Source organism: Nymphalis io, chromosome 2, assembly GCF_905147045.1.
Source record: "Nymphalis io chromosome 2, ilAglIoxx1.1, whole genome shotgun sequence".
Taxonomy (NCBI): domain Eukaryota; kingdom Metazoa; phylum Arthropoda; class Insecta; order Lepidoptera; family Nymphalidae; genus Nymphalis; species Nymphalis io.
Genome location: NC_065889.1, coordinates 1,234,202 through 1,260,214, shown reverse-complemented (window position 1 = coordinate 1,260,214; position 26,013 = coordinate 1,234,202). Strand labels below are relative to the sequence as shown.

At 34.1% G+C, this 26,013-nt stretch overlaps 4 protein-coding genes across 4 annotated transcripts; 2 read left to right on the top strand and 2 right to left on the bottom strand.

Moving 5' to 3' along the window:
* The first annotated feature begins 305 nt into the window (after positions 1-305).
* LOC126775155 (delta-aminolevulinic acid dehydratase) lies at positions 306-11,594 on the top strand. The gene is made up of 9 exons (XM_050496948.1): positions 306-448; positions 560-755; positions 1,744-1,891; positions 2,451-2,670; positions 4,172-4,260; positions 8,370-8,513; positions 8,965-9,081; positions 9,684-9,777; positions 11,361-11,594. The coding sequence occupies exons 2-9, from the start codon at positions 628-630 to the stop codon at positions 11,423-11,425; spliced, it is 1,005 nt and encodes a 334-aa protein (XP_050352905.1). The 5' UTR covers positions 306-448; positions 560-627; the 3' UTR covers positions 11,426-11,594.
* Positions 11,595-12,840: 1,246 nt separating this feature from the next.
* On the top strand, positions 12,841-16,612 carry LOC126775138 (endoplasmic reticulum chaperone BiP). The gene is made up of 4 exons (XM_050496924.1): positions 12,841-12,967; positions 13,488-13,630; positions 14,103-15,732; positions 15,847-16,612. Exons 2-4 carry the CDS (start codon positions 13,500-13,502, stop codon positions 16,063-16,065), a joined length of 1,980 nt encoding a protein of 659 aa, XP_050352881.1. The 5' UTR covers positions 12,841-12,967; positions 13,488-13,499; the 3' UTR covers positions 16,066-16,612.
* On the bottom strand, positions 16,609-22,944 carry LOC126775147 (adenylate kinase 8-like). The gene is made up of 11 exons (XM_050496936.1): positions 22,852-22,944; positions 22,499-22,634; positions 21,099-21,184; positions 20,921-21,026; positions 20,433-20,617; positions 19,905-20,118; positions 19,173-19,297; positions 18,509-18,600; positions 17,672-17,822; positions 16,969-17,056; positions 16,609-16,747 (listed from the first exon to the last, which is right to left on the bottom strand). The coding sequence occupies exons 1-11, from the start codon at positions 22,942-22,944 to the stop codon at positions 16,641-16,643; spliced, it is 1,383 nt and encodes a 460-aa protein (XP_050352893.1). The 3' UTR covers positions 16,609-16,640.
* A 941-nt stretch (positions 22,945-23,885) lies between these two features.
* On the bottom strand, positions 23,886-25,729 carry LOC126777932 (putative RNA polymerase II subunit B1 CTD phosphatase RPAP2). Its single transcript, XM_050501251.1, has one exon. The coding sequence runs from the start codon at positions 25,686-25,688 to the stop codon at positions 23,910-23,912; it is 1,779 nt and encodes a 592-aa protein (XP_050357208.1). The 5' UTR covers positions 25,689-25,729; the 3' UTR covers positions 23,886-23,909.
* Positions 25,730-26,013: the final 284 nt, after the last annotated feature.

Sequence of the window (26,013 nt, the reverse complement as noted above, 5' to 3'; positions counted from 1 at the left end):
AAATTTTAATACACGCCCTATACAAGAGTATATTTTTATTACTATCGATTTTTTAATAGAATAACTGAAAACTAAAAACTAGCTATAGCCTACTTCATTATTATTGGGTAACATATAGGAATATAAATGGAATTGACTACATAATTGTTATTGCAATTTTTTTGTGCATTAAATTTGCGCAAATAAAATATTTCACTAATACGTTATGTTATTGCATTAGCTATTTTGCACTAAACCGTAAAACAGCAAGATGTCAATGTCATTTTAATTGACATAACAATTCGAACTTCATTCGGTATTTAATATTCAGCAATAGTAATACAAAGTGTATTATCTATTAAATTTTTTTAATACGACTTCCAATCCGATCCAATATAGACTATATCTGATCTACAATACAAAGTGGTCAATATATTGAAATATTATTAATATCTACTCACCATATAAGGTATACTGACTTTTAATTATAAATACATATTGGACAACCCTAGAAGCACTATATTTATGTGTTTTTTTATATACGTCTACGTTACTTTAACTTTGTTTTTTATATTTTCAGAGATCGACTATAAATTATATAAAGTTATTACTTAAAACAGTGATACAATTGAAATCAACCTTTTCAATATGAATCCTCTATTTTTGAGTCCAGAGCATATCCTTCAGGGAGGTTACTTTAACGCAACCCTTCGGAAGCTACAAGAACCGAATACAAGTATAGAGCCACACAATATAATGTATCCGGTTTTCTTACTGTAAGTAATAAATACATCCAGTATAAGATATGATAATATCATATTTCTTGAACTGCAATTTATAATAAAAACAGCAAGTGTCAATAGCAGTAAATAATATATCCCAATTCTTTCTACAATTTATTCTTAACATCTTAGTACTTCATATATTCAAATTCATAAGATAATACCATCTTTATCTTCTATCCTGATTTAAAACTTTTCAAAATAATTTTATGTATAAAAAATATCATGCAATATTTAAATAAATATATATGTCATGGGTAGTATAAAGTACAAGTTAAGTTCTGGCTGTTTTCTGCAATAATTAAGAGAGACTATGCTACTTTTAATTTTGCCTTGAAGAGCTTGGATTTAGACTTTGATTGCACGCTACATGATATTTCCAAAGTAATCTGTTCTTCCTTGGCACAACTAAAACCACAAATATATATTATTAATTTAATGTTCAATAATAAGATGTGATATTACATAAAAAATATTGTACTATAATCATATTACATTTTTAAATTTGATAATAAATTTTTTAAACATGCTATTTGCTAAGATTATTAAATCCTACACAGGAACTTTGCATCAAATTGAGTTACTTTTGCATGATTAAATTTAAATTTATAATTACCAATAATGTTTTCTTATTGAAAGAGAAACTGTATAGCATGGGAGGTATAGTAACGAGTGACCTCGTAATGTGAAACTTAATAACAATCATTTTGGTAATTGTTTAATGTTTTTAAATTTGTTAGTTTCGTTTTTGTTGCATTTAAGGATACAGTTTTTATTAATATTGTTTTTATTTAAGAGTAATATCCATTTTTGACAATATACCTCAGTAGTAAATATAAATGTTTTAAAATGGTATCTTACAATTCGTTGTTTAATGTTTTTCAGTCAATTTAATTGCTAAAACTCTCACCTGCACTGACAAACTAACCTTGAAAATCACATTTTTATGATTACCTTATCTATAGCACATTTAATTATATAGGGAAAACAATGAAGCAATGCAAGCTGTGTCGAGTATGCCTAATGTATTCAGATATGGAATCAACAAACTAATGCCAGCACTTACTGAGTTAGTTAACAATGGATTGACATCTATTCTGATTTTTGGAATCGTTGAAACATTGCCGAAGGTATTTTAAAATAACCTAAGGTTCGCTAACGATAAGTTGCACTACTAATTATTTATTAACACAATTTATTAATACTTCTTATACTTATGTACAAGTACTGCAAGTTTTAGAAATATCAAGTTTTCTATTTGTATATAATATTTATATCTTACAAGATAATTAAAGTTACATAGGTAAGGTAATTTAAGGTAACAGCCTGTGAATGTTCCACGGCTGGGCTAAGGCAGAGGCCTTAGGAGAAGAGTTCCTTTTTGAGGAGAAGGTTTGGAACTTATTCCACCACGCTGCTCCAATGCCATGAAATTAGGCACATGCCGCTTTCCTCATGATGTTATCCTTCACCGTAAAGCACGAGATGAATAATAACCACAAATTAAGCACATGAAAATTCAGTGGTGCTTGCCCGAGGCTTGAACCCACGATCATCGGTAAAGATTCACGCGTTCTTACCACTGGGCCATATTGGCTTTTTTTTTAAATACGTAACCTAAACTAATGTGCTATTGTTAATTATTATTCATACCTGGGAATCATTTATTTTTATATATAATCATTTTAGGATGCTACCGGATCAAGTGCAGACTCAGTGAATAACCCAGTAGTAAAGGCTCTGCCTAAGATCAAATCTGCATTCCCCAACTTGACGATAGCATGCGATGTATGTCTCTGTCCATACACATCACACGGCCACTGTGGTGTGCTAACAGAGGCAGGTGCTATTGATCATGCTGCTTCGGTAAAGAGGATTGCAGAAGTGGCATTGGCATATGCTAAAGCTGGTAAAATTACTGTAATATATAGTATAAAGTAATATAATATAAAATATTTGCTCCAAGTTAAATATAAATGTACAGATTACAATAACTTAATAAACTTAAATAATATGATATTGTTAAGTATAAAAAAGTAATAGACGACCCTTCTGTACATGGTCGTAATTGCTATGTATTGTCAACGAGAGAAGAGATATTTCCCCATTATATATAAAAATAATATATTTGATACTTAAACTTTTCGATGGACTTTAAATTTATAGACAATCTCTGTATATAAGGAATTTTTATATTCAAATGGTGTTATGTGTTTTATTATATACATATATAATATAATAAAAAAATGACAGAGTATTTGCTTGGCATTGAGTATAAATAAATAGTTGTGAGAAGCTCATGCATGTATGTTTTAGAGAGCAAAATAACTTTTTATTAAAAGTTAGAGAGTAGAGAGAGATAAATGCTAAAGTGCAATTTTGTCTCCGATAAGGTTATCATTTACTTTCAGACAAGTTATCGTGTTAAAACAGTTATAAAAAAATGATTTATATTTTTATTATTTCACATACATTACTCTTTTTTTTATCATTTCCAATAATAATAACATTTATGTGACCTGCACGAATTTATTGATAATAATTGAATGAACAACTGATTCTATAAAAAATAATATTAAAAAAGTTTTTTGAAATATTGTTTCAATAATAAAAAGAATAATACAAGAAAGTAATATTGGTCAATCTGTTTAAGATTCTAATGGAAGTTTAATAATAAATTTATATATATATATACTAATGGTAGGGCTTTTTACTGGTGGTAGGGCTTTGTGCAAGCTCGTCTGGGTAGGTACCACCCACACATCAGATATTCTACCGCAAAACAGCAATACTTTATATTGTTGTGTTCCGGTTTGAAGGGTGAGTGAGTCAGTGTAATTACAGGCACAAGGGACATAAAATCTTAGTTCCCAAGGTTGGTGGCGCATTGGATATGTAAGCGATGGTTGACATTTCTTACAATGCCAATGTCTAAGAGCGTTGGTGACCACTTACCATCAGGTGGCCCATATGCTCGTCCGCCTTCCTATTCTATAAAATATATATATATATATATATATATATATATATATATATATATATATATATATATATATTATATATATATTTTTATATATACATATATATATATATATATATATATATATATATATATATATATATATATATATATATATATAGAGCCGGTTGGCGTGGTTGGTAGATACTTGCCTTTCACGCCGAAGGTTGTGGGTTCGATTCCCACCCAGGACAGACATTTTTGTGCATGAATGTGTCTGTTTGTCTTGAGTCTGGGTGTAATTATCTATATAAGTATGTATTTACAAAAGAAAAGTAGTATATGTAGTAAACAGTTGTCTGGTTTCCATAGCAGAAGCTCTACTTAATTTGGGATAGCATGGCCGTGTGTGAATAATGTCCCAGTGTATTATTATTATAATTACTTTCAGGAGCTGACATTGTCGCTCCATCGGATATGATGGACAACAGGATAAAGGCAATCAAAGATGCATTAATAGCGAACAGGCTGCAAAATCAAGTTTGTATTATCATTGCAAAGTTTTTACATATTAATATACAATTTTAATTTCATTCTTCTATATTTAATTTTTATAATCTATGTATTATTGATAGATTAAATGTTACAGCCAGGACTAAAGGGAAATAATAATAGCAATGCCTATTTTTTAAGAATTACTTAATATTACGCTGTGAAGAAGCAGTCGTATACTTATTTTAATCTGTGGTCGATTGCTACCTTAGTTCACTTGAATGACACTAGGTGGCGCTAGTTTACCAGCAAGTGCGCGGGAACTGTAGCCATATTCTTTCATAGTCTTCACCAGGAAGTACTTTCTGCAATGCTGTATGTTTTCCTCTCGGCATATAATACCGGTTTTATTTTTATGTAAAACCGTAATATTGATGTGCCTTCCGGAAAACATACAGCATTGCTTTGAAGACGTGTTTGTTATCTCTGCTGGTGAAATATGAATAATTTTAAGCACAACGCTATGATGAAATTAATAAGTAATGAAATGAATAAATTATAAATAATTGAAATGTAACAATCATTTTAATGTCTTTAAATTTTTGAAAGATACACACTATAATATATAATATAACATTGTTCTTATTTACTGCTTATCATGGCTTAAGACAGTTTTATAGAATTTCGCGAGATTATAGCGATGACATTTAATATTAAATTGATATATAAAACCATATATTACTTTCCTTCATTTATTTTTTTTTTATAATGTATATTATATAAGGATATACTTTAATAGAAAATCAATTTGGTGTAAATGTTTTAAAAAAAGGAGTTATGATCATTTTTAGGATTTTCTATTATGCGAAAGTAATGATTGAAGAATGTGCTGGATGATTTCCAATTTCCACGCGACAATATCTCATCAATCGGTTGGTTATCTAACCACCCCAGGGAGCTACCGCTGACCTACAGCTTCCCGGAGGAGCCCTAATGCCACTGTCCTGAAGAACTGTACGCACCCAATTCCCGATTAAAGCTTGGGACGCTGCCTTAATATTACCGTTTACAGTGATAAAAAGGTTATTTAAACTGCTATTGCTAGTTGACCTCCTAACACGTGTTCTTTTAATGAGTGCTCTAATTAATGTGACTGGGCATATGTTTTGATCGTCATGCTTATAGAATTTCCAAGCAGATTGACGATAGTTGTGAGTGTCCGTTTTAGATCCAAAGGCTGGTATCAAGAGGATGCTATCTCCATTATCCTGGAAACTCTCTGCAGAAATTTTTAAGAGGGTCAGATCGTGGATTCTCCGTCTCGAGGATAGCAATAGAACTGTTGCCGTCCTTCGTGACAAGTCGAATAAGGTGTCTTTAGGGGGGTTAGTTGATAGCCAATTTAGGACAAGTCTAGGGTCCCATGTAAGTGAGCTTTTTATAGTTTTAGGTTTAGCTGTTCCAATCGCTTTAAGGACATGTTTGATAATGAAATCAGAGAATGTTTGTTGTTCTACGTGGGGCCCATAAAATGTCATAACTGCTGATTTGTGCACTAGGATCGTACTGTATGCTAAAATTTTCTTTTAGAAAAAGGTGTATTAGGAATCTAGCTATATCGGTAGGCTGAGGAATTTTAGGGTTCACCTGTGAGCTGGAGCACCAAGCTAGCCATCTCCTTATAGCAGGAAAGTAGGTAGTGAGGGTTGATTGTCGCCAACTCTTTCTTAATACTTCTTTTTCCTCTATAGACCAGTCTTTTATTTGTTCGCCCCACCCCCGATTTGCCAGACTTTCAGAGCTAATGTCTGCACTTGTGGAGGAGGTTGCGATGTTGTCACATCTATAAGAACTTCTGAGAGATTCTGAACCTCGTGCGGTTGCTCTAGTGCCTAGTAGACTTGGTTCCGCCTTCTTTTCGAATATACGCTACCAATGTTCGGTTGTCGGATTGAATCAGTAAATGTGACTTTACTAGCGTTTTTGAGTTCATTTTGATAGCAGCGAAAACGGCGAATAGTTCTTTCTTGTTGCTGTGCCATTTTCTCTGGTAGTGTGACCAGTTAACTGACATCACTTTTCCGTCCAGTTAAGCACCCCAACCCGCATCTGAGGCATCCGTTGCCAAAAAAGGGTTTTTTACTTAAAAAAGGGAAATTTACTTTCCAACCCAATAATTCCAAGTGTGTTACGGCTTCTGCAGCCTGAAGACTCAACTTGGTTCGGTTTTGATGCACCAGAAGAAAGTCGTCTAGGTAGACTAGCACTCGACAAACCTTTGACGCAACGCAGGGTCTCCGCGACCCAGCATGTGATGGAAGAGAAAAGGTGCGGTGCAGAAGCTAGACCGAAAGGCAGGCACATCATCTCGTAAATACGGTTTTGATAACTGATTCTGAGAAAGGGTCTGTGAGATTTTGCCATAGGGACATGAAAGTAAGCCTGCGAAATGTCGATCTTTGTCATCCAGTCTCCAGGTTGGAAAAAGTCCGGCACATCTATATGAGAGATCAAACGAAAATGTTTCGTTTTTACATATTTGTTCAGTTCCCGGAGATCGAATATTGGGCGCATCAATCCATCGCTTTTCTTTCGCAAGAAAAGTTTGGAGATGAAACTCGGAGATTTTGCCCTGACTTCTTGAAGAATATTCTGATTCAGGAGTTTGAGAATTACTTGAGTCATGGCAGGAGAAGTGTTTGTTTCATACTGGTCCATTATTGATTTTGTAGGCCAAACAAAGAGGGGTTTTTTGAACACGGGTATTCGGGATCCTGTGATTGTCATCATTATAAATTTGTTTGCCTACAAAGTATGTCAATAATCTTTGAATTGTACAAGGTGACCCCCCCCTGAATGATTGTGTCGGATGAAAAATGACTATTTTCTTATCTCTGTTACGAAATGTAATGTTTTTAGTTTGCTTGTTGTCAGCTTTCCATTTGTAAGTTTGTTTATTTTGTGGTTTCTTATCTGAGCTTCGATAATTGGGTCTCGTGGGATTATAACTTCTAGATGTTGAGGGATCATTAAGTGTCCTTTTCAGAAAAGATCTGTCTTTTGGCTTGAATGTTTGAGTTTGTGACAACCAGTATTGTGGCCCTCCGAGGGACTGAATAAGCGACAGTAGCTTTGCTTTGTCAAAAAGAAATTCTTCGCTGGGTGGAATATTTTGAAAAACAGTTTGTATACTTTTATTATGTATTTCTGATATGAGTCGTGAACGTCTAATCTCCACACATTCCGCTCTCTTGCCACAGACGATCTGTAGTGAGCGTTTTGCATTTTTGTAGGAAGCGGAAGATTCACCAAACGTAGCGCTCATTTTATTGAATAGATTGACACTATTTTTCTGGGAGTCCAGCCGACGTTTCTTTCTGGGAGTACCCTCATTTTCACCTTCGTTGCTCGAACTGCTTGAATTCGAGGTATCCTCATCCTCGCGGCACTGATTATTATCGGTATACACACCATCCGAAATAGTCACATGCGAATCACTAACTTCGCCGTTTTTATTCGGGGCGCGATCCATAATTTCAAATAGAAAAAAAACAACTCAATGTTCGAAAATATTCAATGTGTTAATTAATTTTTCACAAAACTTCATAAGATAGAAATGTTATTTGCAACTGAATTACTTTAGAATTATTTCGACCACCTTTGGCGAAAGTACACAACGCTATGTAAGAATATGGCTACGGTTCCCGCGCACTGGCTGGTAAACTAGCGCCACCTAGTGTCATTCAGGTGAACTAAGTCGTCTAAGGTAGTAATCGACCACAGATTAAAGTAAGTATACGACTGCTTCTTCACAGCAATGCTGTATGTTTTCCGGAAGGCACATCAATTTATATTTTTTTTATTTATTTCCGCACAGACTAGGAGCCGTGCCATTTGAGTTTTCTTTTTATTGTTTTAAAATTTTGATATTTTATGGCTCCGCTATTGTTATTAATAAAATTAATTGTATATATTATTAATATTTCTATTTACCCTCTAAGTTTGTCCTAGTGGGAACGACAATAGCCGAAGGAGTGAGATTCAAACCAGTTATTTTCACATTACTAGACGGTGTGCAAACCATTACGCTTTTTTAACCGACTTCAAAAAAATAGGTTATATTTAAAGCAAAAAGTTACTTTACGATTTTTTTCCAGGTATCAGTGTTGTCATACTCGTGCAAGTTCGCGTCGTCGATGTACGGTCCGTTCCGTGACACGATGAAGAGCAGCCCTATGGCCGGCGACCGCAAGTGTTACCAGCTGCCTCCCGGCAGCGCTGGACTGGCGGCCAGGGCTGCGGTATTATTACGAACATATTATATCATATACCTCCAAGGGTTATTTTGATATGTGTCAATTATTCACTTTAAATAATAAAATCTATGAATTTTGTATGAATCATCGTTCATGAAAAAATGTGATGTTTCTTTTAGTATAAACTGTTAATTTGTTTAAAAATTTAATTAGTTACTACCTTATGTTTCTGTTTTTGTTTTTTGTTCTTTATTTAAATATTTTTATTATCTGTTTTTATTCTATTTTTGATTTGTATATTTTGTAATTGTGTTTGTGAATGGTGTGTTCTCCTGTAATCGGTTGTGCATAGTTAGTTTAAAGTTAATGTAAAAAGTGATTTGAATGTGTATTATGTACAACTAAATGAAGGCATTTCACTGTGAGACTTCATAATTTTATCGCATCAAAATAATTCTGCCATGTATATTATTTAAATTAAATATTTCTATCGCAGGCCCGTGACGTAGCGGAAGGCGCCGACTTCCTCATGGTGAAACCAGGACTGCCGTACTTGGACATCGTCAGGCAAACGAAGGACAAATATCCGAATCATCCTCTATTTATTTACCAGGTAAATAAATAAGTACATATAACATAATTATAATGTGTGTTACATGTTCTGGCTTAGACTATGAGTAGTCAGTATTCTGATTATATTATATTATATTATATTTCGGAAGCAATGGCAAGTTAGATATTAAAGCTGAGATACACCAATTAATAAATAAATACAAATACAAGGAAATAAAAAGAAATTATAATAGTCCCAGCAATGCAACTGCAAATATTTCAATTAATATGTTTTTTACTGTAGATAACAATCAAAGAGCTTCTTTTTTTTTTAATTTACATTTGATAAGAGTCGAACTTTGCAGTCGGTAACTATTTAAGAGCTGATATGGCCCAGTGGTTAGAACGCTTGAACCTTAACTGATGATTGCGGGTTCAAAGCCGGCAAGTACCACTGAATTTTCATGTGCTTAATTTGTGTTTGTATTTAAACTCGAGATTGGCGGTAAAGGAAAACATCGTGAGGAAACCTGCATGTGCTTAAATAAAGCTTGTTGGAATAGGCTTCAAGCCTTCTCAAAGGGGAGAGGAGGCCTTAGGCCTATATCTTTTACTTAACTAGATCTTATATTTGACTTTATCATGTTGTTATTTTTATATAAGGTATCTGGCGAGTACGCAATGATATCTCGTAGTGGAGACAGCAGCGAGATGGAAACCATCCTTATGGAGACGCTCACGTGCATGCGAAGAGCTGGTGTGTTATTCTATTTTCTAATACTACATAGCCATGATGATTCCCATAATTTAAATGTGTAATTTGTTCTCAAGTCCCGCCTGAATTTTAAACTTTGAATATAAATATATTTTGTTTTAGTTGAGATTAGAAAGTAATGGATCACATGTTTATTTTTATATAATAGTAAGGCGGACCAGCATATGGGCCACCTGATGGTAAGTGTTCACTAACGCCTATATACATTGGCATTGTAAGAAATGTTAACCATCGCTTTCATCATCAATGCGCCACCAACTTTGGAAACTAAGATGTTATGTCCCTTGTGCCTGTAATTACACCGGCTCACTCACCCTTCAAACCGGAACACAACAATACCAAGTACTGTTATTTTGCGGTAGAATATCTGATGAGTGGGTGGTATCTACCCAGACGAGCTTGCACAAAGCTCTACCACCAGTAATATGTGGTGTCGTCGTGTATAGTATGTAGTGACGTCTGCCCATATATAGGCATTGGTAAAAATCCATTAAATCTGTTATTTATATAGTTTTTATTTGTACAACATGTTTGCTTACGATGTTATTTTAATACTCATTAATAACATCTTTGTTATTACTAATCTAAAAAAAAAAAATTGGGCCTTTCAATTCAATTCAATTCTTAATTATTTATATTGGTTGTGCCTTCTAAACCACAGATTATATTATATAAATAAGTAATTCTAATAATACTAACACTTGTCTCAATATATTTACAACAGTAAATATGTATCATAATAATATATATTGTTTTAATATGTCAGTTATGGTCGATCAATAAATTCGAAAAAATCAGATAAATTTATATAGCAGTTTTTTTTTCACTTTTCCGAATAATTAATTGAAGTCGTATGTTAAACAAAAAGATTACTACTCAATACAAGATTCATGTAAATGATGAAAAAGTTGGGTATTATATATTGTATTGACTTGAAATTTGTCACAGTTACTGCTTCCTCGACGTAGACACTAAAAACGGATTTTACGCAAGTCCTATACAAATTACATGTCTCTTCATATCTACCCGTGCGAAGCCGGGGATTATTAGATAGTCAGTAAATATATTAATAATTTTATTAGTATATTTACTCTGTTTCTGAATATATGTCTGACTAAATGCATTTATTTTAATAATTTTTATACTATTTAGTCGCTTTACGATTCAAAAGTACTTGTATAAGTCTATTTGAATAAAGTATATTTTGGCTTATTCTCAGTACAGTACAGTAACAGCCTGTTAATGTCCCACTGCTGGGCTAAGGCCTCCTCTCCTCTTTTGAGGAGAAGGTTTGGAGCTTATTCCACCACGCTGCTCCAATGCGGGTTGGTAGAATACACATGTGGCAGAATTTCAATGAAATTAGACACATGCAGGTTTCCTCACAATGTTTTCCTTCACCATTAAGCACGAGATGAATTATAAACACAAATTAAGCACATGAAAATTCAGTGGTGCTTGCCCGGGTTTGAACCCACGATCATCGGTTAAGATTCACGCGTTCTTACCACTAGGCCATCTCGGCTTCTCACTAAATTATTCTCACTAAATTGTTTTAATTTTAGGTGCCGATTGCATCATCACCTACTTCGCTCCGCTCATCTTGAACCTTATATCGAAGAAGCAATAAAATATCAACGTCACCGAATTAAGTATAAGTGGGTGGACTGTAGTATAAATTATATGGTGCCTATGTATTTAGTAAATTATATAATATATTGTTACGATTTGGTGTTTAATAAGTACATATACTGTTGTAAATTTGATTAAGGTTTTAATAAAAATAAAGTCGTATGTTATTTGTTTCCTTTACCTTTTTTATACAATTATATCACCTAAAAATCAGATACTTTTTTAATTAGACTTGGCAGATATTAGCAATTCAGAGAGGTATTGCAGATGTCCATGGGCGGTGGTAGTCATTTTCCATCAGGTGAAGGCTCCTGCTTGTTTGCCCCCTCTTACATAAAAAGAGGTGAAAGCGTAAGCGTCCTTGCGAATAATCTTTTGGAGTGTGCGTATTTATTGCAATACTCTTCCTTTTGCCTTCTTAGCCGACTTCAACAAAGGAGGTTGTATGTTCGACGTTTATATTTTTATTGTACAAGTTATAATTTATTGCATCATCTTAATTGAGGGTGTAAAAATATTAACTGAGATTTAAAGCTATTTCTAGAAATAATGAATTTGCTTGTAAACATTAATATTAATCAAATCAAGATCACAGGCTTTAGAAACTTATAAAATAAAGTTTGAGTTGGCTGTGGTGTCAGTGACTATATTCGTAATTCGTATGGTATCTAAATATTTTTAGGCCGGATAATATATATGACCTCTTCGATGGAATCTAAACTAAACTAAACTGGTGGTTAGCTTCATATTCAATACTTGTAAGTACCTACTTCAATAAAGTATATTTTTATTTAGATTAACAATATTATTTCCGCTATCGAATACTAAATAATAAAGGTAAATTCATTATTATTTTTTTATTTTTAATCCAGGACGGAAGAAAATTGGCCGTCCTGATAGTAAGGTAACTTTGTTCATAGTTGCAAATATAATTTGGGACCTTAAATTTTAATATGTCTACGGACTTCACCTATCTCAACCGAAACATTCTACGTATTCTAGTTGTGAAGTAAAAAAAAATAATTAAATCGTAGTTTATTTTTATAGTTTGTGTTGATGTTTCTTTATTGAAAAAATATGAAATATGAATAGAGTATGAAATGATATTAGAATATCCATTGTATATGAAATTTTTCGAAAAGTTGCATAGGCTTATATTGCAACATTTTAAATCTTACGCCAAAGGGTGATCGTGTGTTTTCGAGTACTTTCGAGTTTTTCGAGTCGTCAACGTAAGAATTTCTCTGCCACTGATTAACGTGGGCCAATCAAATTTCGACAAATCGGTAAACTTGTTCCAATCGCGTGTAAGCTTTAAATACGTCATCACGCCGCTAGCCAATGGGATAAGCCCACGATTTACACTAGCGCTAAATAATTACGGCGGCGGCGTGGACAAATTCAGTTTCTGTCGAACATTGGAAAAGAGAACAGCTTAGCGCATTGTGTACAACTAAAATTTTAATAAGTGTCTTTTCAAGAGTGATTTTACGTATCTGTGAATAGTACATCTACATTGCAAATCTTCGTATTATTCAAGGTAATTATAGAAATATGAGTTTCGATTCATGTTAAGTTTATTTTCCATGAAATAACTAACTTTCAAGTTGAATCTAGTTTGACTTTTAAGTATGTTTCCAATTCATTATTAAGATCTTAAACAGAAATATATATTGATAGTAAGTCATTTATTAAACCGAAAAAAAATTTTGGTCAAATTAAACAAATTCGCGTTTTGTTCATACCGATTTGCATTCGTGGAATATTCTCGACTCGGACGTTTAGTGGGCCGGCGCGGTGGCCCACATACTGAACGTACCGTTAAGATGAACCCGTTATACCTATAACTATTGACACTTTCTAATAACTGCTGTCCTATTTCGAATCGTCATCACGTCCTTAACAATGACGTGTCGTCTAGTGTCAAATTACGTGTCCTTGGCGAGATTATTGAACTCTGGATCTCAACCGAAATAGATCACATCTAATAAGTCTATTCGTAAACTACAAACGATTAAACGTTCCAATACGAGAAATTTTCATTTTTAAATATCTTTCAGTCTGAACATTGCATGGTGAAAATGCGGTGGAGTCTGCTAGCTTTGGCGTGTGTGCTCGCGGCGGTGTGCGCCGACGAGAAGAAGGAGAAAGATAAGGACATCGGTACTGTCATCGGTATCGACTTGGGTACCACGTACTCATGGTGAGTTCAATTAAATAGTCATAATTTTTCGAGTTAAAGATATAGGTAGATAGATGATTACATATTTTTTTAAAATTAGGAGACTAAAGATAAATAATAATTTGTTTAATTATTATTACAATTCTATTTATACATTCCGAACTCCGTGGTTATTTAGGTATTTGAATGAAATATATTTTGATTATATGAAAGGCTATGGTCGCTTTCAGAAGCTTAACATATTGGAAGATCTGCATATTACTATTAAATGTTATAAAAAGCAGTTGCTAGCTTAGTTACACTAGAGGCAAACACAAGGCTCATTTGAACTTTTTCTTAAATATAAAATTTTACTTTTTAATAGCCATGGTTTTGATAGGATTAGAATATAAAGTCATAGTCTAAACTTGTCTAAAATATTAAAAAATAAATAAATGTTAGATAAAAATATTAGAATATTGTACCTTAAGGATGTATGTTTGTTTGTCCACAGTGTTGGTGTATATAAAAATGGACGAGTAGAAATTATTGCAAATGACCAGGGTAACCGAATCACTCCATCCTATGTAGCATTCACTGCAGAGGGTGAACGTCTTATTGGAGATGCTGCCAAAAATCAGCTCACCACCAACCCAGAGAACACGGTTTTTGATGCCAAACGTCTTATTGGTCGTGAATGGAGTGATTCAACTGTTCAACATGATGTCAAGTTCTTCCCCTTCAAGGTTGTAGAGAAGAATAGCAAGCCCCATGTTTCAGTAAAGACCGCTCAAGGCGATAAGATCTTCGCCCCTGAAGAAGTTTCCGCCATGGTGCTTGTAAAGATGAAGGAAACTGCTGAAGCTTATCTCGGTAAGAAGGTTACCCACGCCGTCGTCACCGTCCCCGCCTACTTCAACGACGCTCAGCGTCAAGCCACCAAAGATGCTGGAGTTATCGCTGGTCTTAATGTCATGAGAATTATCAACGAACCTACCGCTGCTGCTATTGCTTATGGTCTTGACAAAAAGGAAGGTGAAAAGAATGTCCTCGTCTTTGACTTGGGTGGTGGTACTTTTGATGTGTCTCTCCTTACTATTGACAATGGTGTATTTGAAGTAGTCGCTACTAATGGTGACACTCATTTGGGTGGTGAAGACTTTGACCAGAGAGTTATGGAACATTTCATTAAACTGTACAAAAAGAAGAAGGGTAAGGATATCAGAAAGGATAACCGTGCTGTGCAGAAATTACGTCGTGAAGTTGAAAAGGCCAAGAGAGCTTTGTCTTCCAGTCACCAAGTCAAAATCGAAATTGAATCGTTCTTCGAGGGTGATGATTTCTCTGAAACTCTTACCAGAGCTAAGTTCGAAGAGCTGAACATGGACCTCTTCAGATCCACCCTTAAGCCTGTACAAAAGGTATTGGAAGATGCTGATATGAACAAGAAGGATGTTGATGAAATTGTACTGGTTGGTGGTTCTACCCGTATCCCTAAAGTTCAACAGCTTGTCAAGGAGTTCTTCAATGGCAAAGAGCCATCCCGAGGTATCAACCCCGATGAAGCCGTTGCCTATGGTGCGGCAGTCCAAGCCGGTGTCCTCAGTGGTGAACAAGACACAGATGCTATTGTCCTTCTCGATGTCAATCCTTTAACCATGGGTATAGAGACTGTTGGAGGTGTGATGACTAAATTGATCCCACGTAACACTGTCATTCCTACAAAGAAGTCCCAGATCTTCTCTACCGCCAGCGACAACCAGCACACAGTAACCATCCAAGTTTATGAGGGTGAACGTCCAATGACCAAGGACAACCACTTGCTTGGAAAGTTTGATTTGACTGGTATTCCACCAGCACCTAGAGGCATTCCACAAATCGAAGTCACATTCGAGATTGACGCTAATGGTATACTCCAAGTATCCGCTGAAGACAAAGGCACAGGAAACAGGGAAAAGATTGTCATCACTAACGATCAAAACAGACTTACACCAGAAGATATTGAAAGGATGATCAAAGATGCAGAGAAGTTTGCAGATGATGACAAGAAGTTGAAGGAGCGAGTTGAGTCCAGGAACGAACTTGAAAGTTATGCATACTCAATTAAAAACCAACTCCAGGACAAAGAAAAACTTGGTGCCAAGGTTGGTATTTTTTTATTATGCAAATTTTTGAAATAACTTAAATGCAAAACAATCATATTTATATCCTAATTTAATGAAATAAAGAGGTATAATTTCTTTTTTTTTTTGTTATAGGTCTCTGATGATGATAAATCTAAAATGGAGGAAGCTATCGACGCTGCAATCAAATGGCTAGAAGACAACCAAGACGTTGATTCAGAAGAATACAAAAAACAAAAGAAGTCTCTTGAAGATGTTGTCCAGCCCATCATAGCGAAACTCTACCAAGGGCAAGGCGGCGTCCCACCACAGGGCGCAGGCGGTGAAGACGACGAGTTCAAGGACGAGTTGTAACATGACAGACTGAATACTAGTGACCGTAGCCAAATGTGATCTCCGTAAAGGTCACTACAGATTAGGTACATTGTAATAATGTGTATGGTGTACATAACCTGTAAAGATAAACGGATACAAAGTGTTTTAGCCGGTGTTGTGTATATTTATTAGTGTGTTGAGTGCATGGGATGTGCGGCGGTCGGCAGGTCTGGACCTCGCCGAATGCTCGATAATAGTAGTTGGTCGCCGCGCATGTGTATGACTGGAATAGTATGTTAATGTGTAAATTGATGCATTTTTTATTTGTAAAGAAATCAGTCGCGAATCTCGTGAAGTCTGTATATCTTTAGTTCATTCTTCACGACCGCTTGAGACCACGACGAATATTTAGTCTCGGGTCACTCGGAGACTACCTCAATGTTTGATGATTGTTCATTCCTGAATGTAATTGTTTTGAGACTGCCGAGTTGTTAGGTCTTAATTATTAGATAATATTATAATTATGTAGTTATAATTTTCGGTCGAAGTACGGAAGGAGTACATTAATAAAAAATATTTCTATGAAGATATGTATTTTATTTTTTCCAAAAAAATCAATAAGCTAACTCGTCAGCGCGGACGTTTCGGAGCTGTGAGCAACATTCAATGTTAAAAGTAGGCGCTGAAATGATGGCTGCTTGCATTTTCACTTGAACTTGATCTGTTAATGTTAAAAACAAATTCAAATTAAATTAAAAAAATAGTAATCCAATAAAATTATGTTAAAACACTCATACATATTATCACAGCGAAGGCAATCACTTAATAATTTCCTAATTATAATATAATAAATTAAAGAGAAATATAAGAATTAATTTTAAATGATTCTTCTCAAGATATTTTTCTAAATGCAAGTTATGACAATGTAGGAAGTATATTTACCAATTGATTTGTTGCCATCTATTTCAACAGCTGTAATGCCGGCAGCGGCTCTGAGTTCAGCCAGATTTTCCGTAAAATAAGCGTCTAACTGTAAATTTAAAAAAACTTAATAAGTAAAGTAGGCGTTTCCTCGATAATATCAGGATTGTTTCCGGTATCATTTCATATTATCATTCAGTCGCCATTGACAACAGCTATTTTACAAAATATAGCTAGCTTCGTAAATTCACTGAGCACATTTTAAATCATTCCCTTTACTGATACCTAGACAATAGAAACATCGTAGTAAATTGTATATATAACATTGTTCGTAATAAATATATATGTACCTACTTACTCGTATGTATTGCGTGATACTGTTTTATATGCTGGGAGGTATTTTTAAATATTATGCCCTAAGCAAATATTATAATGACAAGTAGTAATTTTCAGTATTGTTGTGATCCAGTGATGCTTGAAGGTTGGGTTAGCCAGTGAGACTTCAGGCAAAAGGAATATAGTATCTTAGTTCCCAAGGAACGTGGCGCATTGGCGATGTAAGCAACGGTTAATTTTTTACGGCGCCAATGTCACCACCCACATAATCATCAGGTGGTCCAAAGAGGTACATTATAAAGTATGTATATAAGAAATAAAAAGAATAAGCTACTTATCATTACACACAGATAAATTTCTAATAAGATACAATGGCAGCAAATTTCACCTCAGCATCCAAAACCTTCTCAAGGTCTGGCTGCAGAGCAAACACCCTCGGCCCGGAGCCTCGCGGTGCCTGCTGTCCCGTGCACCAGTCCATTCCCCGTGACAATGTGCGTTTCTTACACACATCCCAGTCCGTATTCAGAAATATAATGCTGTTAGGATAAGTCTTATTATTAGATCGGCAAATTATAACTACCTCCCTTAATGTTTCCGTTTCATATGGTTTAATTTCCTAAAACGGAATTAACATATAATAATAAGAAAATCCTTAAAATGTGTTTATTTATCGAGCGAGATTGTTATGTTGGAAAAGGTGAAAATATATGTGATATTAAGACTACATTTATATAATAATAAAACTACATTGAGTAAAGTATTTGAAAGGCGTCTACAAGTTTTAGAATAAGTAGGTAAGTATAGTTGTCGGTCAATATTGGATGCAATCTCATTGTTGAAATTTACAGACTTTCACTTTGAAAGTAATTATAGTTGATTCGTTTCAGATAGCATTAAGTAGAGTAACTTTAGGCGAAAGCTAAAAGAGTAAAGATTCTTTCCGGTCGTGTCGGATTGCCGTTTTTTGAAATAGAGTTCATCTGTGTTTGTGCACACACTTGTGCACTGTAATAACTCCTGCGTAGTTGGCTAATCTCTCTTGAGATTGGCCGCCGTGGCCAAAATCAGTCTGGAGAACATTCTTATAAAGTCTAGTTCACTTGACAAACAGTAATAATAAATTTAATAAACCTTCTATAATTAATATAAAAGAACAATTATTATTCATTATAATAAGTATAACTAATATATTACATTTACAAATGTTCATCAACGATCATACCGATTCGGAGGGGTGGGCATTCGGTCCAACTGTTCGAAATCTTCACCGGTTTCAGGATATCCGGTTAAGATCCAGCCGTGTTCAATACAATCCTAAAAACGTTAAGTTATCATACACTGGCTGTATGAAATATTGAATTGGTTTTTAAGGAGATAATATCTCTTTGGAATTTAGAGTTGAGATGTGGCTTAAATAAAGCCTTAACCGAAGTTTGCGGGTTGAAACTTGGGCAAGCGCGAATCGCCTTGTATTATATATATGTTTATTGTTCATCTAGTGCTCGACGGTGAAGGAACACGTCGCCAGGTAACCTGCATATGTAGGATGACCTCTGGCCTCCTCATCAAGATTTTTCTTTTGTATTATTGTTTTTATTTGTCTTTAGACTTTGTTTATACACCTAATACTATTCTCGTATTAATCGTCACTCAGTTAACTGACATAGACCTTGCTCGCGCGCAGCCTTGAGGCGGACTGTCAATACTATCTGATGAACGATGTCGGGATAAAACAATTTTTAGTACTTTTTATAGTTTTGACATATTCCTAACAACTTTTAATCCCTTTTTTAATTTGAATTATCATTCTGTTTTAAGCACACTCTGAAACTAACATAAGAATTACTTGTATTTAACTACTTCACATGAAAATACATTAATATTACCTTTTGAGCTACACGGCGTTTAACTATTTCCGACCTTAGGCGAACGCTAACACCAAACTTTCGTAATTTTTCACCAATTTCGTCGTTCCTTAATTCTGCTTGCTTGAACAGTTCTTCAAAGTGCACTATGTGAATACAATATATGTAGGTACTTACTTGATGAAACTAAAGTCATGCTGCTGTAATATTTAGGTAATATATATTATAAAAGAAAAACAGCGTTCGATGAATCCCTACTCTATTTATTTATTTGAGTTTATATTTATTTGAGTTAATTTGAATATTATAAAAATGAAACTTATTTAGAAATTTAGAACATACTTAGGTACTTGACTGGACACAATTTACCAAATCCGTACTTCAGAAGAAGACACGGTCTTATTACAGCTTTTATTTTTTAAATATGTAAACTTAGATAAATATTAATTACGTTATGTATACATTTTTATTTATTTTAGGGAGGCAGACGAGCAATAGGTAATGTTTCCATACAACAGCGGGTAGGTGAGAAATTTAATTCTCTTCTAACACCGACGATGCGCAGCCGTCCAAGGATCTTAAATGTTATGTCTCTTGGGCCTGTGATTACACTGGCTCACTTTCTATTCCAATCGGAACACGCCAATACGAGTTGTATCTACTCAAACGAGTCTGCAAAAAGCCTCCTCCGGTTAAAATACTATATTTGTTATTTAATACTAATATTAGAAATTTAAAATAAAGTTTTTTTACAATAAACAATATCGAAATGCTTAGCGGCTGCGCTTGCTTGTATTTTCCGTCCAGAGCCCCGCGGCCCTATGAGCACGACGCGGTACACGCCCGGCGCGCCCCACACGTGCAGCCCCCGCCCCGGCCCCTGCGCGCCGGCCGTGGCCGCGCTGATAGCGTTCGAACATTTCGTGACTATCTTCTCTGCACTATCTTCTGATTCGATGTAAACCTCCTATTAAGGAAGTAAATCAAATTTAGCATTAGTAACTATTATGTACAGAATAGCAAGATATAAGCTTAAATAGATTGCAATAAGCATTAAGGCTATTAGAACTAGGTACGTATGCTCTCAAAATTCTAAGCCCTTGAGATATAAGTTAAAACGCATTAAATACATATATAGAAGATATAGCATTATAATTAAATTAATATAAGTACATTTAGTCTTTTTATTTTATAATATCCTTAACAATGAACTACTTACTTAGACGTTATTGTAGCTATTATTATTATATAATATTAACTCGATTAGTACTTCATACAAACCTTCAGTGTTGCGTTGTAAGCCAACTTTAGCCCTTCAAAGTCTTGTTGGAAGAAGGATCTTGCAGGGGTGCGAGCGTCGACTGCTTTAGAAGCTGCTGATGGCGGTGGAGTGAGGACCAAAGTTACAGTAGGGAGGATCCCGTCTTGTTGTAAACAGCGCGCTTCTTGTATTGTACAGGGGTGGTCTTTGAAAGTTAATAATAATCATCAAATCGAAATTATACTATTCTAATTCAAGCAAAAATTAACAAAAAAGAAATTAAAATAAGTAAATAATATATTTTAAATTCCACGTATATGATTATAGATTTATCGCCTGATTTTTGTATTATCGGCTTGATAGAGGAATTTTTAACATTATATAGGTGGTACCTAATAACCTGCATCGCAAAACCTAAAACCGATAACAGTTAAATCTTTTATCAAAGAAGATGCTGTGTCCCTTGTGCATGTATTTACACTGGCTCATTATATAGAAATTCTTGTACCAAACATAAGCCACCCTGCCTGCGGAACAGGATCCCTTGAAGTCATCATTTTCGTCACTTCAGACAAGAGAACAGGAGAAATGCATCCAGGCACGTACTTATCATGCTGAAAACGTGACAAGGTTCAAACGATTATTCTAAATATTATTTTAATTTATATTTTATCGATGAAATAAACCTTTTCGTAGCGATCCATCACGCAGCGTCGTGTGATAACGAAGTATCCAAGATCTTTTATAATGTCTCTTGCCAATCTTTTCATATCTATAAATATTGAAAAACGATATAGGTTTTGAAATGACAAATAATTTTATTCAATAAAATCACATAATATGAAATAAGAAATGCATCACAGGTTATTTCCAGCAACCCGCATTGGAGCAGCGTGGTGGAATAAACTCCAAACCTCCTCAAAATAAGGAGAGGCCTTAGCCCAGCATTGGGATATTCACAGTTATAAATCAAATATAATAATAATACTATAGCTTTGCATAATGTAAATTCCGCCTAGAAGAACCGGCACGAAACTCATTAATTGTACGTTGTACCACGGATCATATAATATTATACTAGTTTGGATTACTATATCTTTCACCAATCAATCACATTGCATGAGCATATAATAATACAATTTTGAGCATCTACCTATATCTAACATGGAAATGAACGAATACTACAATATGATGTGTACCTATGCAAAATATCCTTTTTTTTTTAATTGGTACATCAAGGTAATATAATGCAAGAATATAATAAATATAAGATAATGAAATAAGATTTGACTGCTTAATTTTTTTTTATTACGCATTTTATAGTTACGTTCTAAGGAATTTTGATACATAATAACAATAATAATATCCTGGGACATTATTCACATACGGCCATCTGATCTCATATTAAGCAGAGCTTGTGCTATGAAACCAGACAATTGATATTTTTTTTTTTTTATAGAATAGGAAGGTGGACGAGCATATGGGCCACCTGATGGTAAGTGGTCACCAAACGCTCTTAGACATTGGCATTGTAAGAAATGTCAACCATCGCTTATAGCCAATGCGCCACCAACCTTGGGAACTAAGATTTTATGTCCCTTGTGCCTGTAATTACACTGGCTCACTCACCCTTCAAACCGGAACACAACAATATCAAGTATTGCTGTTTTGCGGTAGAATATCTGATGAGTGGGTGGTACCTACCCAGACGAGCTTGCACAAAGCCCTACCACCAGTAAAGATATACTATATATACTACATTTCTATTGTAAATACATATTTATATAGATAATTACACCTAAAATCCGGACAAACAGATATGTTCATGCACACAAATGTCTGTCCTGGGTGGGAATCGAACCCACAACCATCGGCGTGAAAGGCAAGTATCTACCAACCACGCCAACCGGCTTGGCATAAATTATGGGTTTTACGTGAAAATAAAGGCTTACACATATATTATATATAGGTATTCTTTATGGATCAATAAGCAAGCAGTTTTACTAGTAGTCGTTTATATGACGACACTAAGACGTTCTTTCTTCTATTTCGAAATTCTTATTAAAACAATCAACGTTATAAGTACCGATATGAAGCTCTGGCGATACAAGTAAGATGACTCTATCAACGTCTTTGGAACTGTGCAGATGACGACCGAGGAACACCTTCATGTGCTTGAGGTGGTCTTTTGGTAAATTTATTATCAAGTCTTGTACCATATCCTTCAATAAATAAAACATCATTAACAATTGCACATTAAAATAAATACACAAAACATATCCAAAAGGAAAAAAAGATTTTATTTAACTTCACTTGTTAATATACTATATATCCTGATATTAAACTAATAATTTAAATTAAATTTGAAACTATATTTAGAAAAAGTTGCATCCAACCCATAGCACCGTAACTTTTCTACACTATTACTACTAAACTTACCTTAAAAAGCTTATATATCCTGTATTTTTCCAAATAAGGAAGAAATGTTTCTGGCATTTCCAAAGGACGTTTGGTTGCATCAGTTTCAGTCATTTTATATTACCCAAAATTGCAGAGAAGGTAATAGGTATAAAGTAAAAATTCAAAGGCAACGGCAAATGTGACATTTATACAGTGACGGACTGTTTTTTTTTCAAGTAGAAATCGCATAAATGCCTGCTACAACTGGTGAGACGACGTTTGACCGAACTTATATACGGAAGATTAAAAGAGGATTAGTATTTTGTAGCTCGAACTGTAGCGTTATGAGGATTGCGAATTAAATACGGTTATGGTAATGTTTACACATAACTACACATTTGTCCTAAGAATATGTATTTATATTCACTGTGCTTAAGTTACAAATTTAACTGAAATATCAAATGATTTGTTTCATGTATACAAGAAATTACAAAAGCAGAAAGAAATTAGAACGTCAGCAGACAGGCGCAGAAGCGACGGTGTGCTATTGGATTTATATCAGGCGTTTTGTGTCCATATCTATTCTTAACAGGGGCAAAATAATAAATTGACTGTATCTGTGGGTTCTCACCTAATTGAGGGTAATGCGAGATTTACGTTTAGAAATAATATTTAAATATTTATATCTGTACCGGGAGTGACTATTACTCACTAATTACACTGATAAATCAGATCTGTCCAAGTTCAGGTGCAGGACCAACGGCCTTTCTGATATTTATATATATTTTTTCCTTATTGTATTTTTAGTGCAGGCTGTCATTATGTATAATTATAGCAGTAACTTAGTAAGTAAATAGTGATAGCTGATGTAACATTGTCTTGTGATTAATATTATATTATTGTCTTTGAGTCAATGTACATACTGTGTGGGTAAGAAATAATGAATTAATTGAAAAAATGGTTCTGAGTCTGCAATCACGACTTACATCTGACAGAAAGTCTGGTGCACAGTATTCATTAGAACAGTCTATTCTTTTAAAAATTAAAGTTAAAAGTAAAAACAGCATTTTTAATAAATTATTTTATTAATTAATATATTACTCAATGGTAAGTTGAGTATCATTTACATCTAACAATCGGTCAATATCCGTGAGCCATGAAATTAGTCTATCTAAGTAGCCACCATCTTGTTTATAACTCAATAGCAAAAGCTGCATGTGTCGGAATGCTGTTGGTTGCTCCAATAAATATTCTAATCTCTTATCTCTGATAGATAACAACCGAATGAAAACAATAGCAATTAATGTCCACTGTATTGGTTTAAACATAATGTTATTGGCTTTTAATTTGAATGTATTTACAAGTAATCGGATATCAGAACTAATTGTTAATGTCAGCAGTCCGAGAGACTTAAGCAAATCTGGTAAAACCTTATTCAAATGATGGCATACAATTCGTCGACGTAATGCATTCTGTGCATTTTTGTCTACTAACGGTAATTGTGTTGTATTCTCATCTACATTGGTAAGATCTGACTCCTCATTCCCAACTTCTGGAATTACTGTCTCTCCAGCGAAAAATGCTTTTACCTTCAATTGCATTTTCTTACTTTCTTCTTTTAATATAGAGTAATCTGGTAATGGTTTTGTTTCCCTGGACAATGTCTGTGCATCATATCGTCTATCTTCTAATTCCAACATATTAAGCTTTCGACACAAAATCTGATATTGATCATATGAATTTGAGTTGTAAAATATGCTTTTTGAGTAGTTGTTTAAGTAATCTTTGATGCACTGCCCCTTGTCTGCAACCAGTTGTTTCAACTTATCCTCACCAAAAAGATATATTAATGTGTCTAAAGTAAACCATTCAGCCAAACATTTTTCTACTTCGATCATTATAATGTTTATAGAAGGTTGTTTCTTCTGTTGTGTCAGTTTTTGCATGGACATATTTAAGTTTTTAGGCGGAGCACTGGAAGTATTAGCGGGCGAATTTAGTAGTATAGGATCAATTTTCTTTTCTGGTTTCTCTATTATTTCACCTACTATATTTAAAGGATTTGATGCATTATTTTTTGTAGAATTCGAGCCTGTAGCTATATTGTTTTTATTGATATTTAATTTATCGTCTTCTTTTATTCTACTATTGCCTTCGTTAAACTCATTGCTAAGATTTAATTTATGAACTTTTTGATTAAGTTTTGTTATGTCACTATCAGTTTTTAATACATCTGTTTCATTTGGATTCTCCTGTACATTTTTGTTATTATTATTTTTATTTTGGAAAGCATTGATTTCATGTAGGGTAGCATTTGAGAAATCATTTATAGATGTAAAGGTTTGTGGCTCAGATTTCAAATTAATCTTTTCTGTTAAGCTTAAATCTATTTCTTGTCCAAGGCTTCCTGTTGCATTTAAAGGTAAAAGGCAAAATTTGGGTATTTCTTCGTAGTCTCTAAACCAAAGTGGACTTGTTAACATTTGTTTTTTAACATGCATTGCTGATTTATAACAAATATTACTACAAAAGCTTTTCCTTGCTGTAATATCATATACTTTATTGGTTTTCACCAATATGCGGTATTTTTGTTTTGGTATGTCTTTCTCAGACAGTGTTCTCTGACAAAGAGGATAACCACATAAATGCAATATAGATCGTTCTTCGATCACATCATCAAAGTGGCTTTGATTGATGTCAGACAAACTATTGAGAAAAAAGTCCTCGTCAACACATTTTTCTAATAGACTTTCTACTATAGATTGGGCTTTGGCGTTACATTGTCTTTTCTTAATAATAGCTTGGCGTATTTGTTCTTTCGTCATTTCTTCAATTTTAGTTGGTTTTTTTAAAGGTCTTTTTTCTAGTGTTTCCATTTTTTCGTCGAAGTTTATAACACAAAAATGTATTTCGAATCAATGAGTACCTAGTGACATAAATAATATGACATAATGACAATTGAATTGACATGACAAGACATTAACAGATAAAAGTTGTCAGTTAAAAATATTATTTATTCTTTCTTTGACTTCACATCTAATTTTTACACTAATTTACATCAATTTATATGATATGGGGTTTTATTTTTAATAAGAACAACTTCAAGTTTTTATAAAATCAGTTACACTTCTGGATATGCAATATATAATATTTAACTATATTGGAATTGTGTTGGAATCAATGTCTAATGTCAATGTAAAA

Bases quoted from the DNA above. Each gene is read 5' to 3' on its own strand.
- LOC126775155 (XM_050496948.1), top strand. From the start codon at position 628: ATGAATCCTCTATTTTTGAGTCCAGAGCATATCCTTCAGGGAGGTTAC. The intron at 2,671-4,171 runs GTAAAATTACTG...AATTACTTTCAG, and splicing joins ATTGGCATATGCTAAAGCTG to GAGCTGACATTGTCGCTCCA. The intron at 9,082-9,683 runs GTAAATAAATAA...TTTTTATATAAG, and splicing joins ATCCTCTATTTATTTACCAG to GTATCTGGCGAGTACGCAAT.
- LOC126775138 (XM_050496924.1), top strand. From the start codon at position 13,500: ATGGTGAAAATGCGGTGGAGTCTGCTAGCTTTGGCGTGTGTGCTCGCG. The intron at 13,631-14,102 runs GTGAGTTCAATT...GTTTGTCCACAG, and splicing joins TTGGGTACCACGTACTCATG to TGTTGGTGTATATAAAAATG. The intron at 15,733-15,846 runs GTTGGTATTTTT...TTTTTGTTATAG, and splicing joins AAGAAAAACTTGGTGCCAAG to GTCTCTGATGATGATAAATC.
- LOC126775147 (XM_050496936.1), bottom strand. From the start codon at position 22,944: ATGACTGAAACTGATGCAACCAAACGTCCTTTGGAAATGCCAGAAACA. The intron at 22,635-22,851 runs GTAAGTTTAGTA...TATTTATTGAAG, and splicing joins GGATATATAAGCTTTTTAAG to GATATGGTACAAGACTTGAT. The intron at 17,823-18,508 runs GTATGATCGTTG...TTATCCTAACAG, and splicing joins ATGCCCACCCCTCCGAATCG to CATTATATTTCTGAATACGG.
- LOC126777932 (XM_050501251.1), bottom strand. From the start codon at position 25,688: ATGGAAACACTAGAAAAAAGACCTTTAAAAAAACCAACTAAAATTGAA.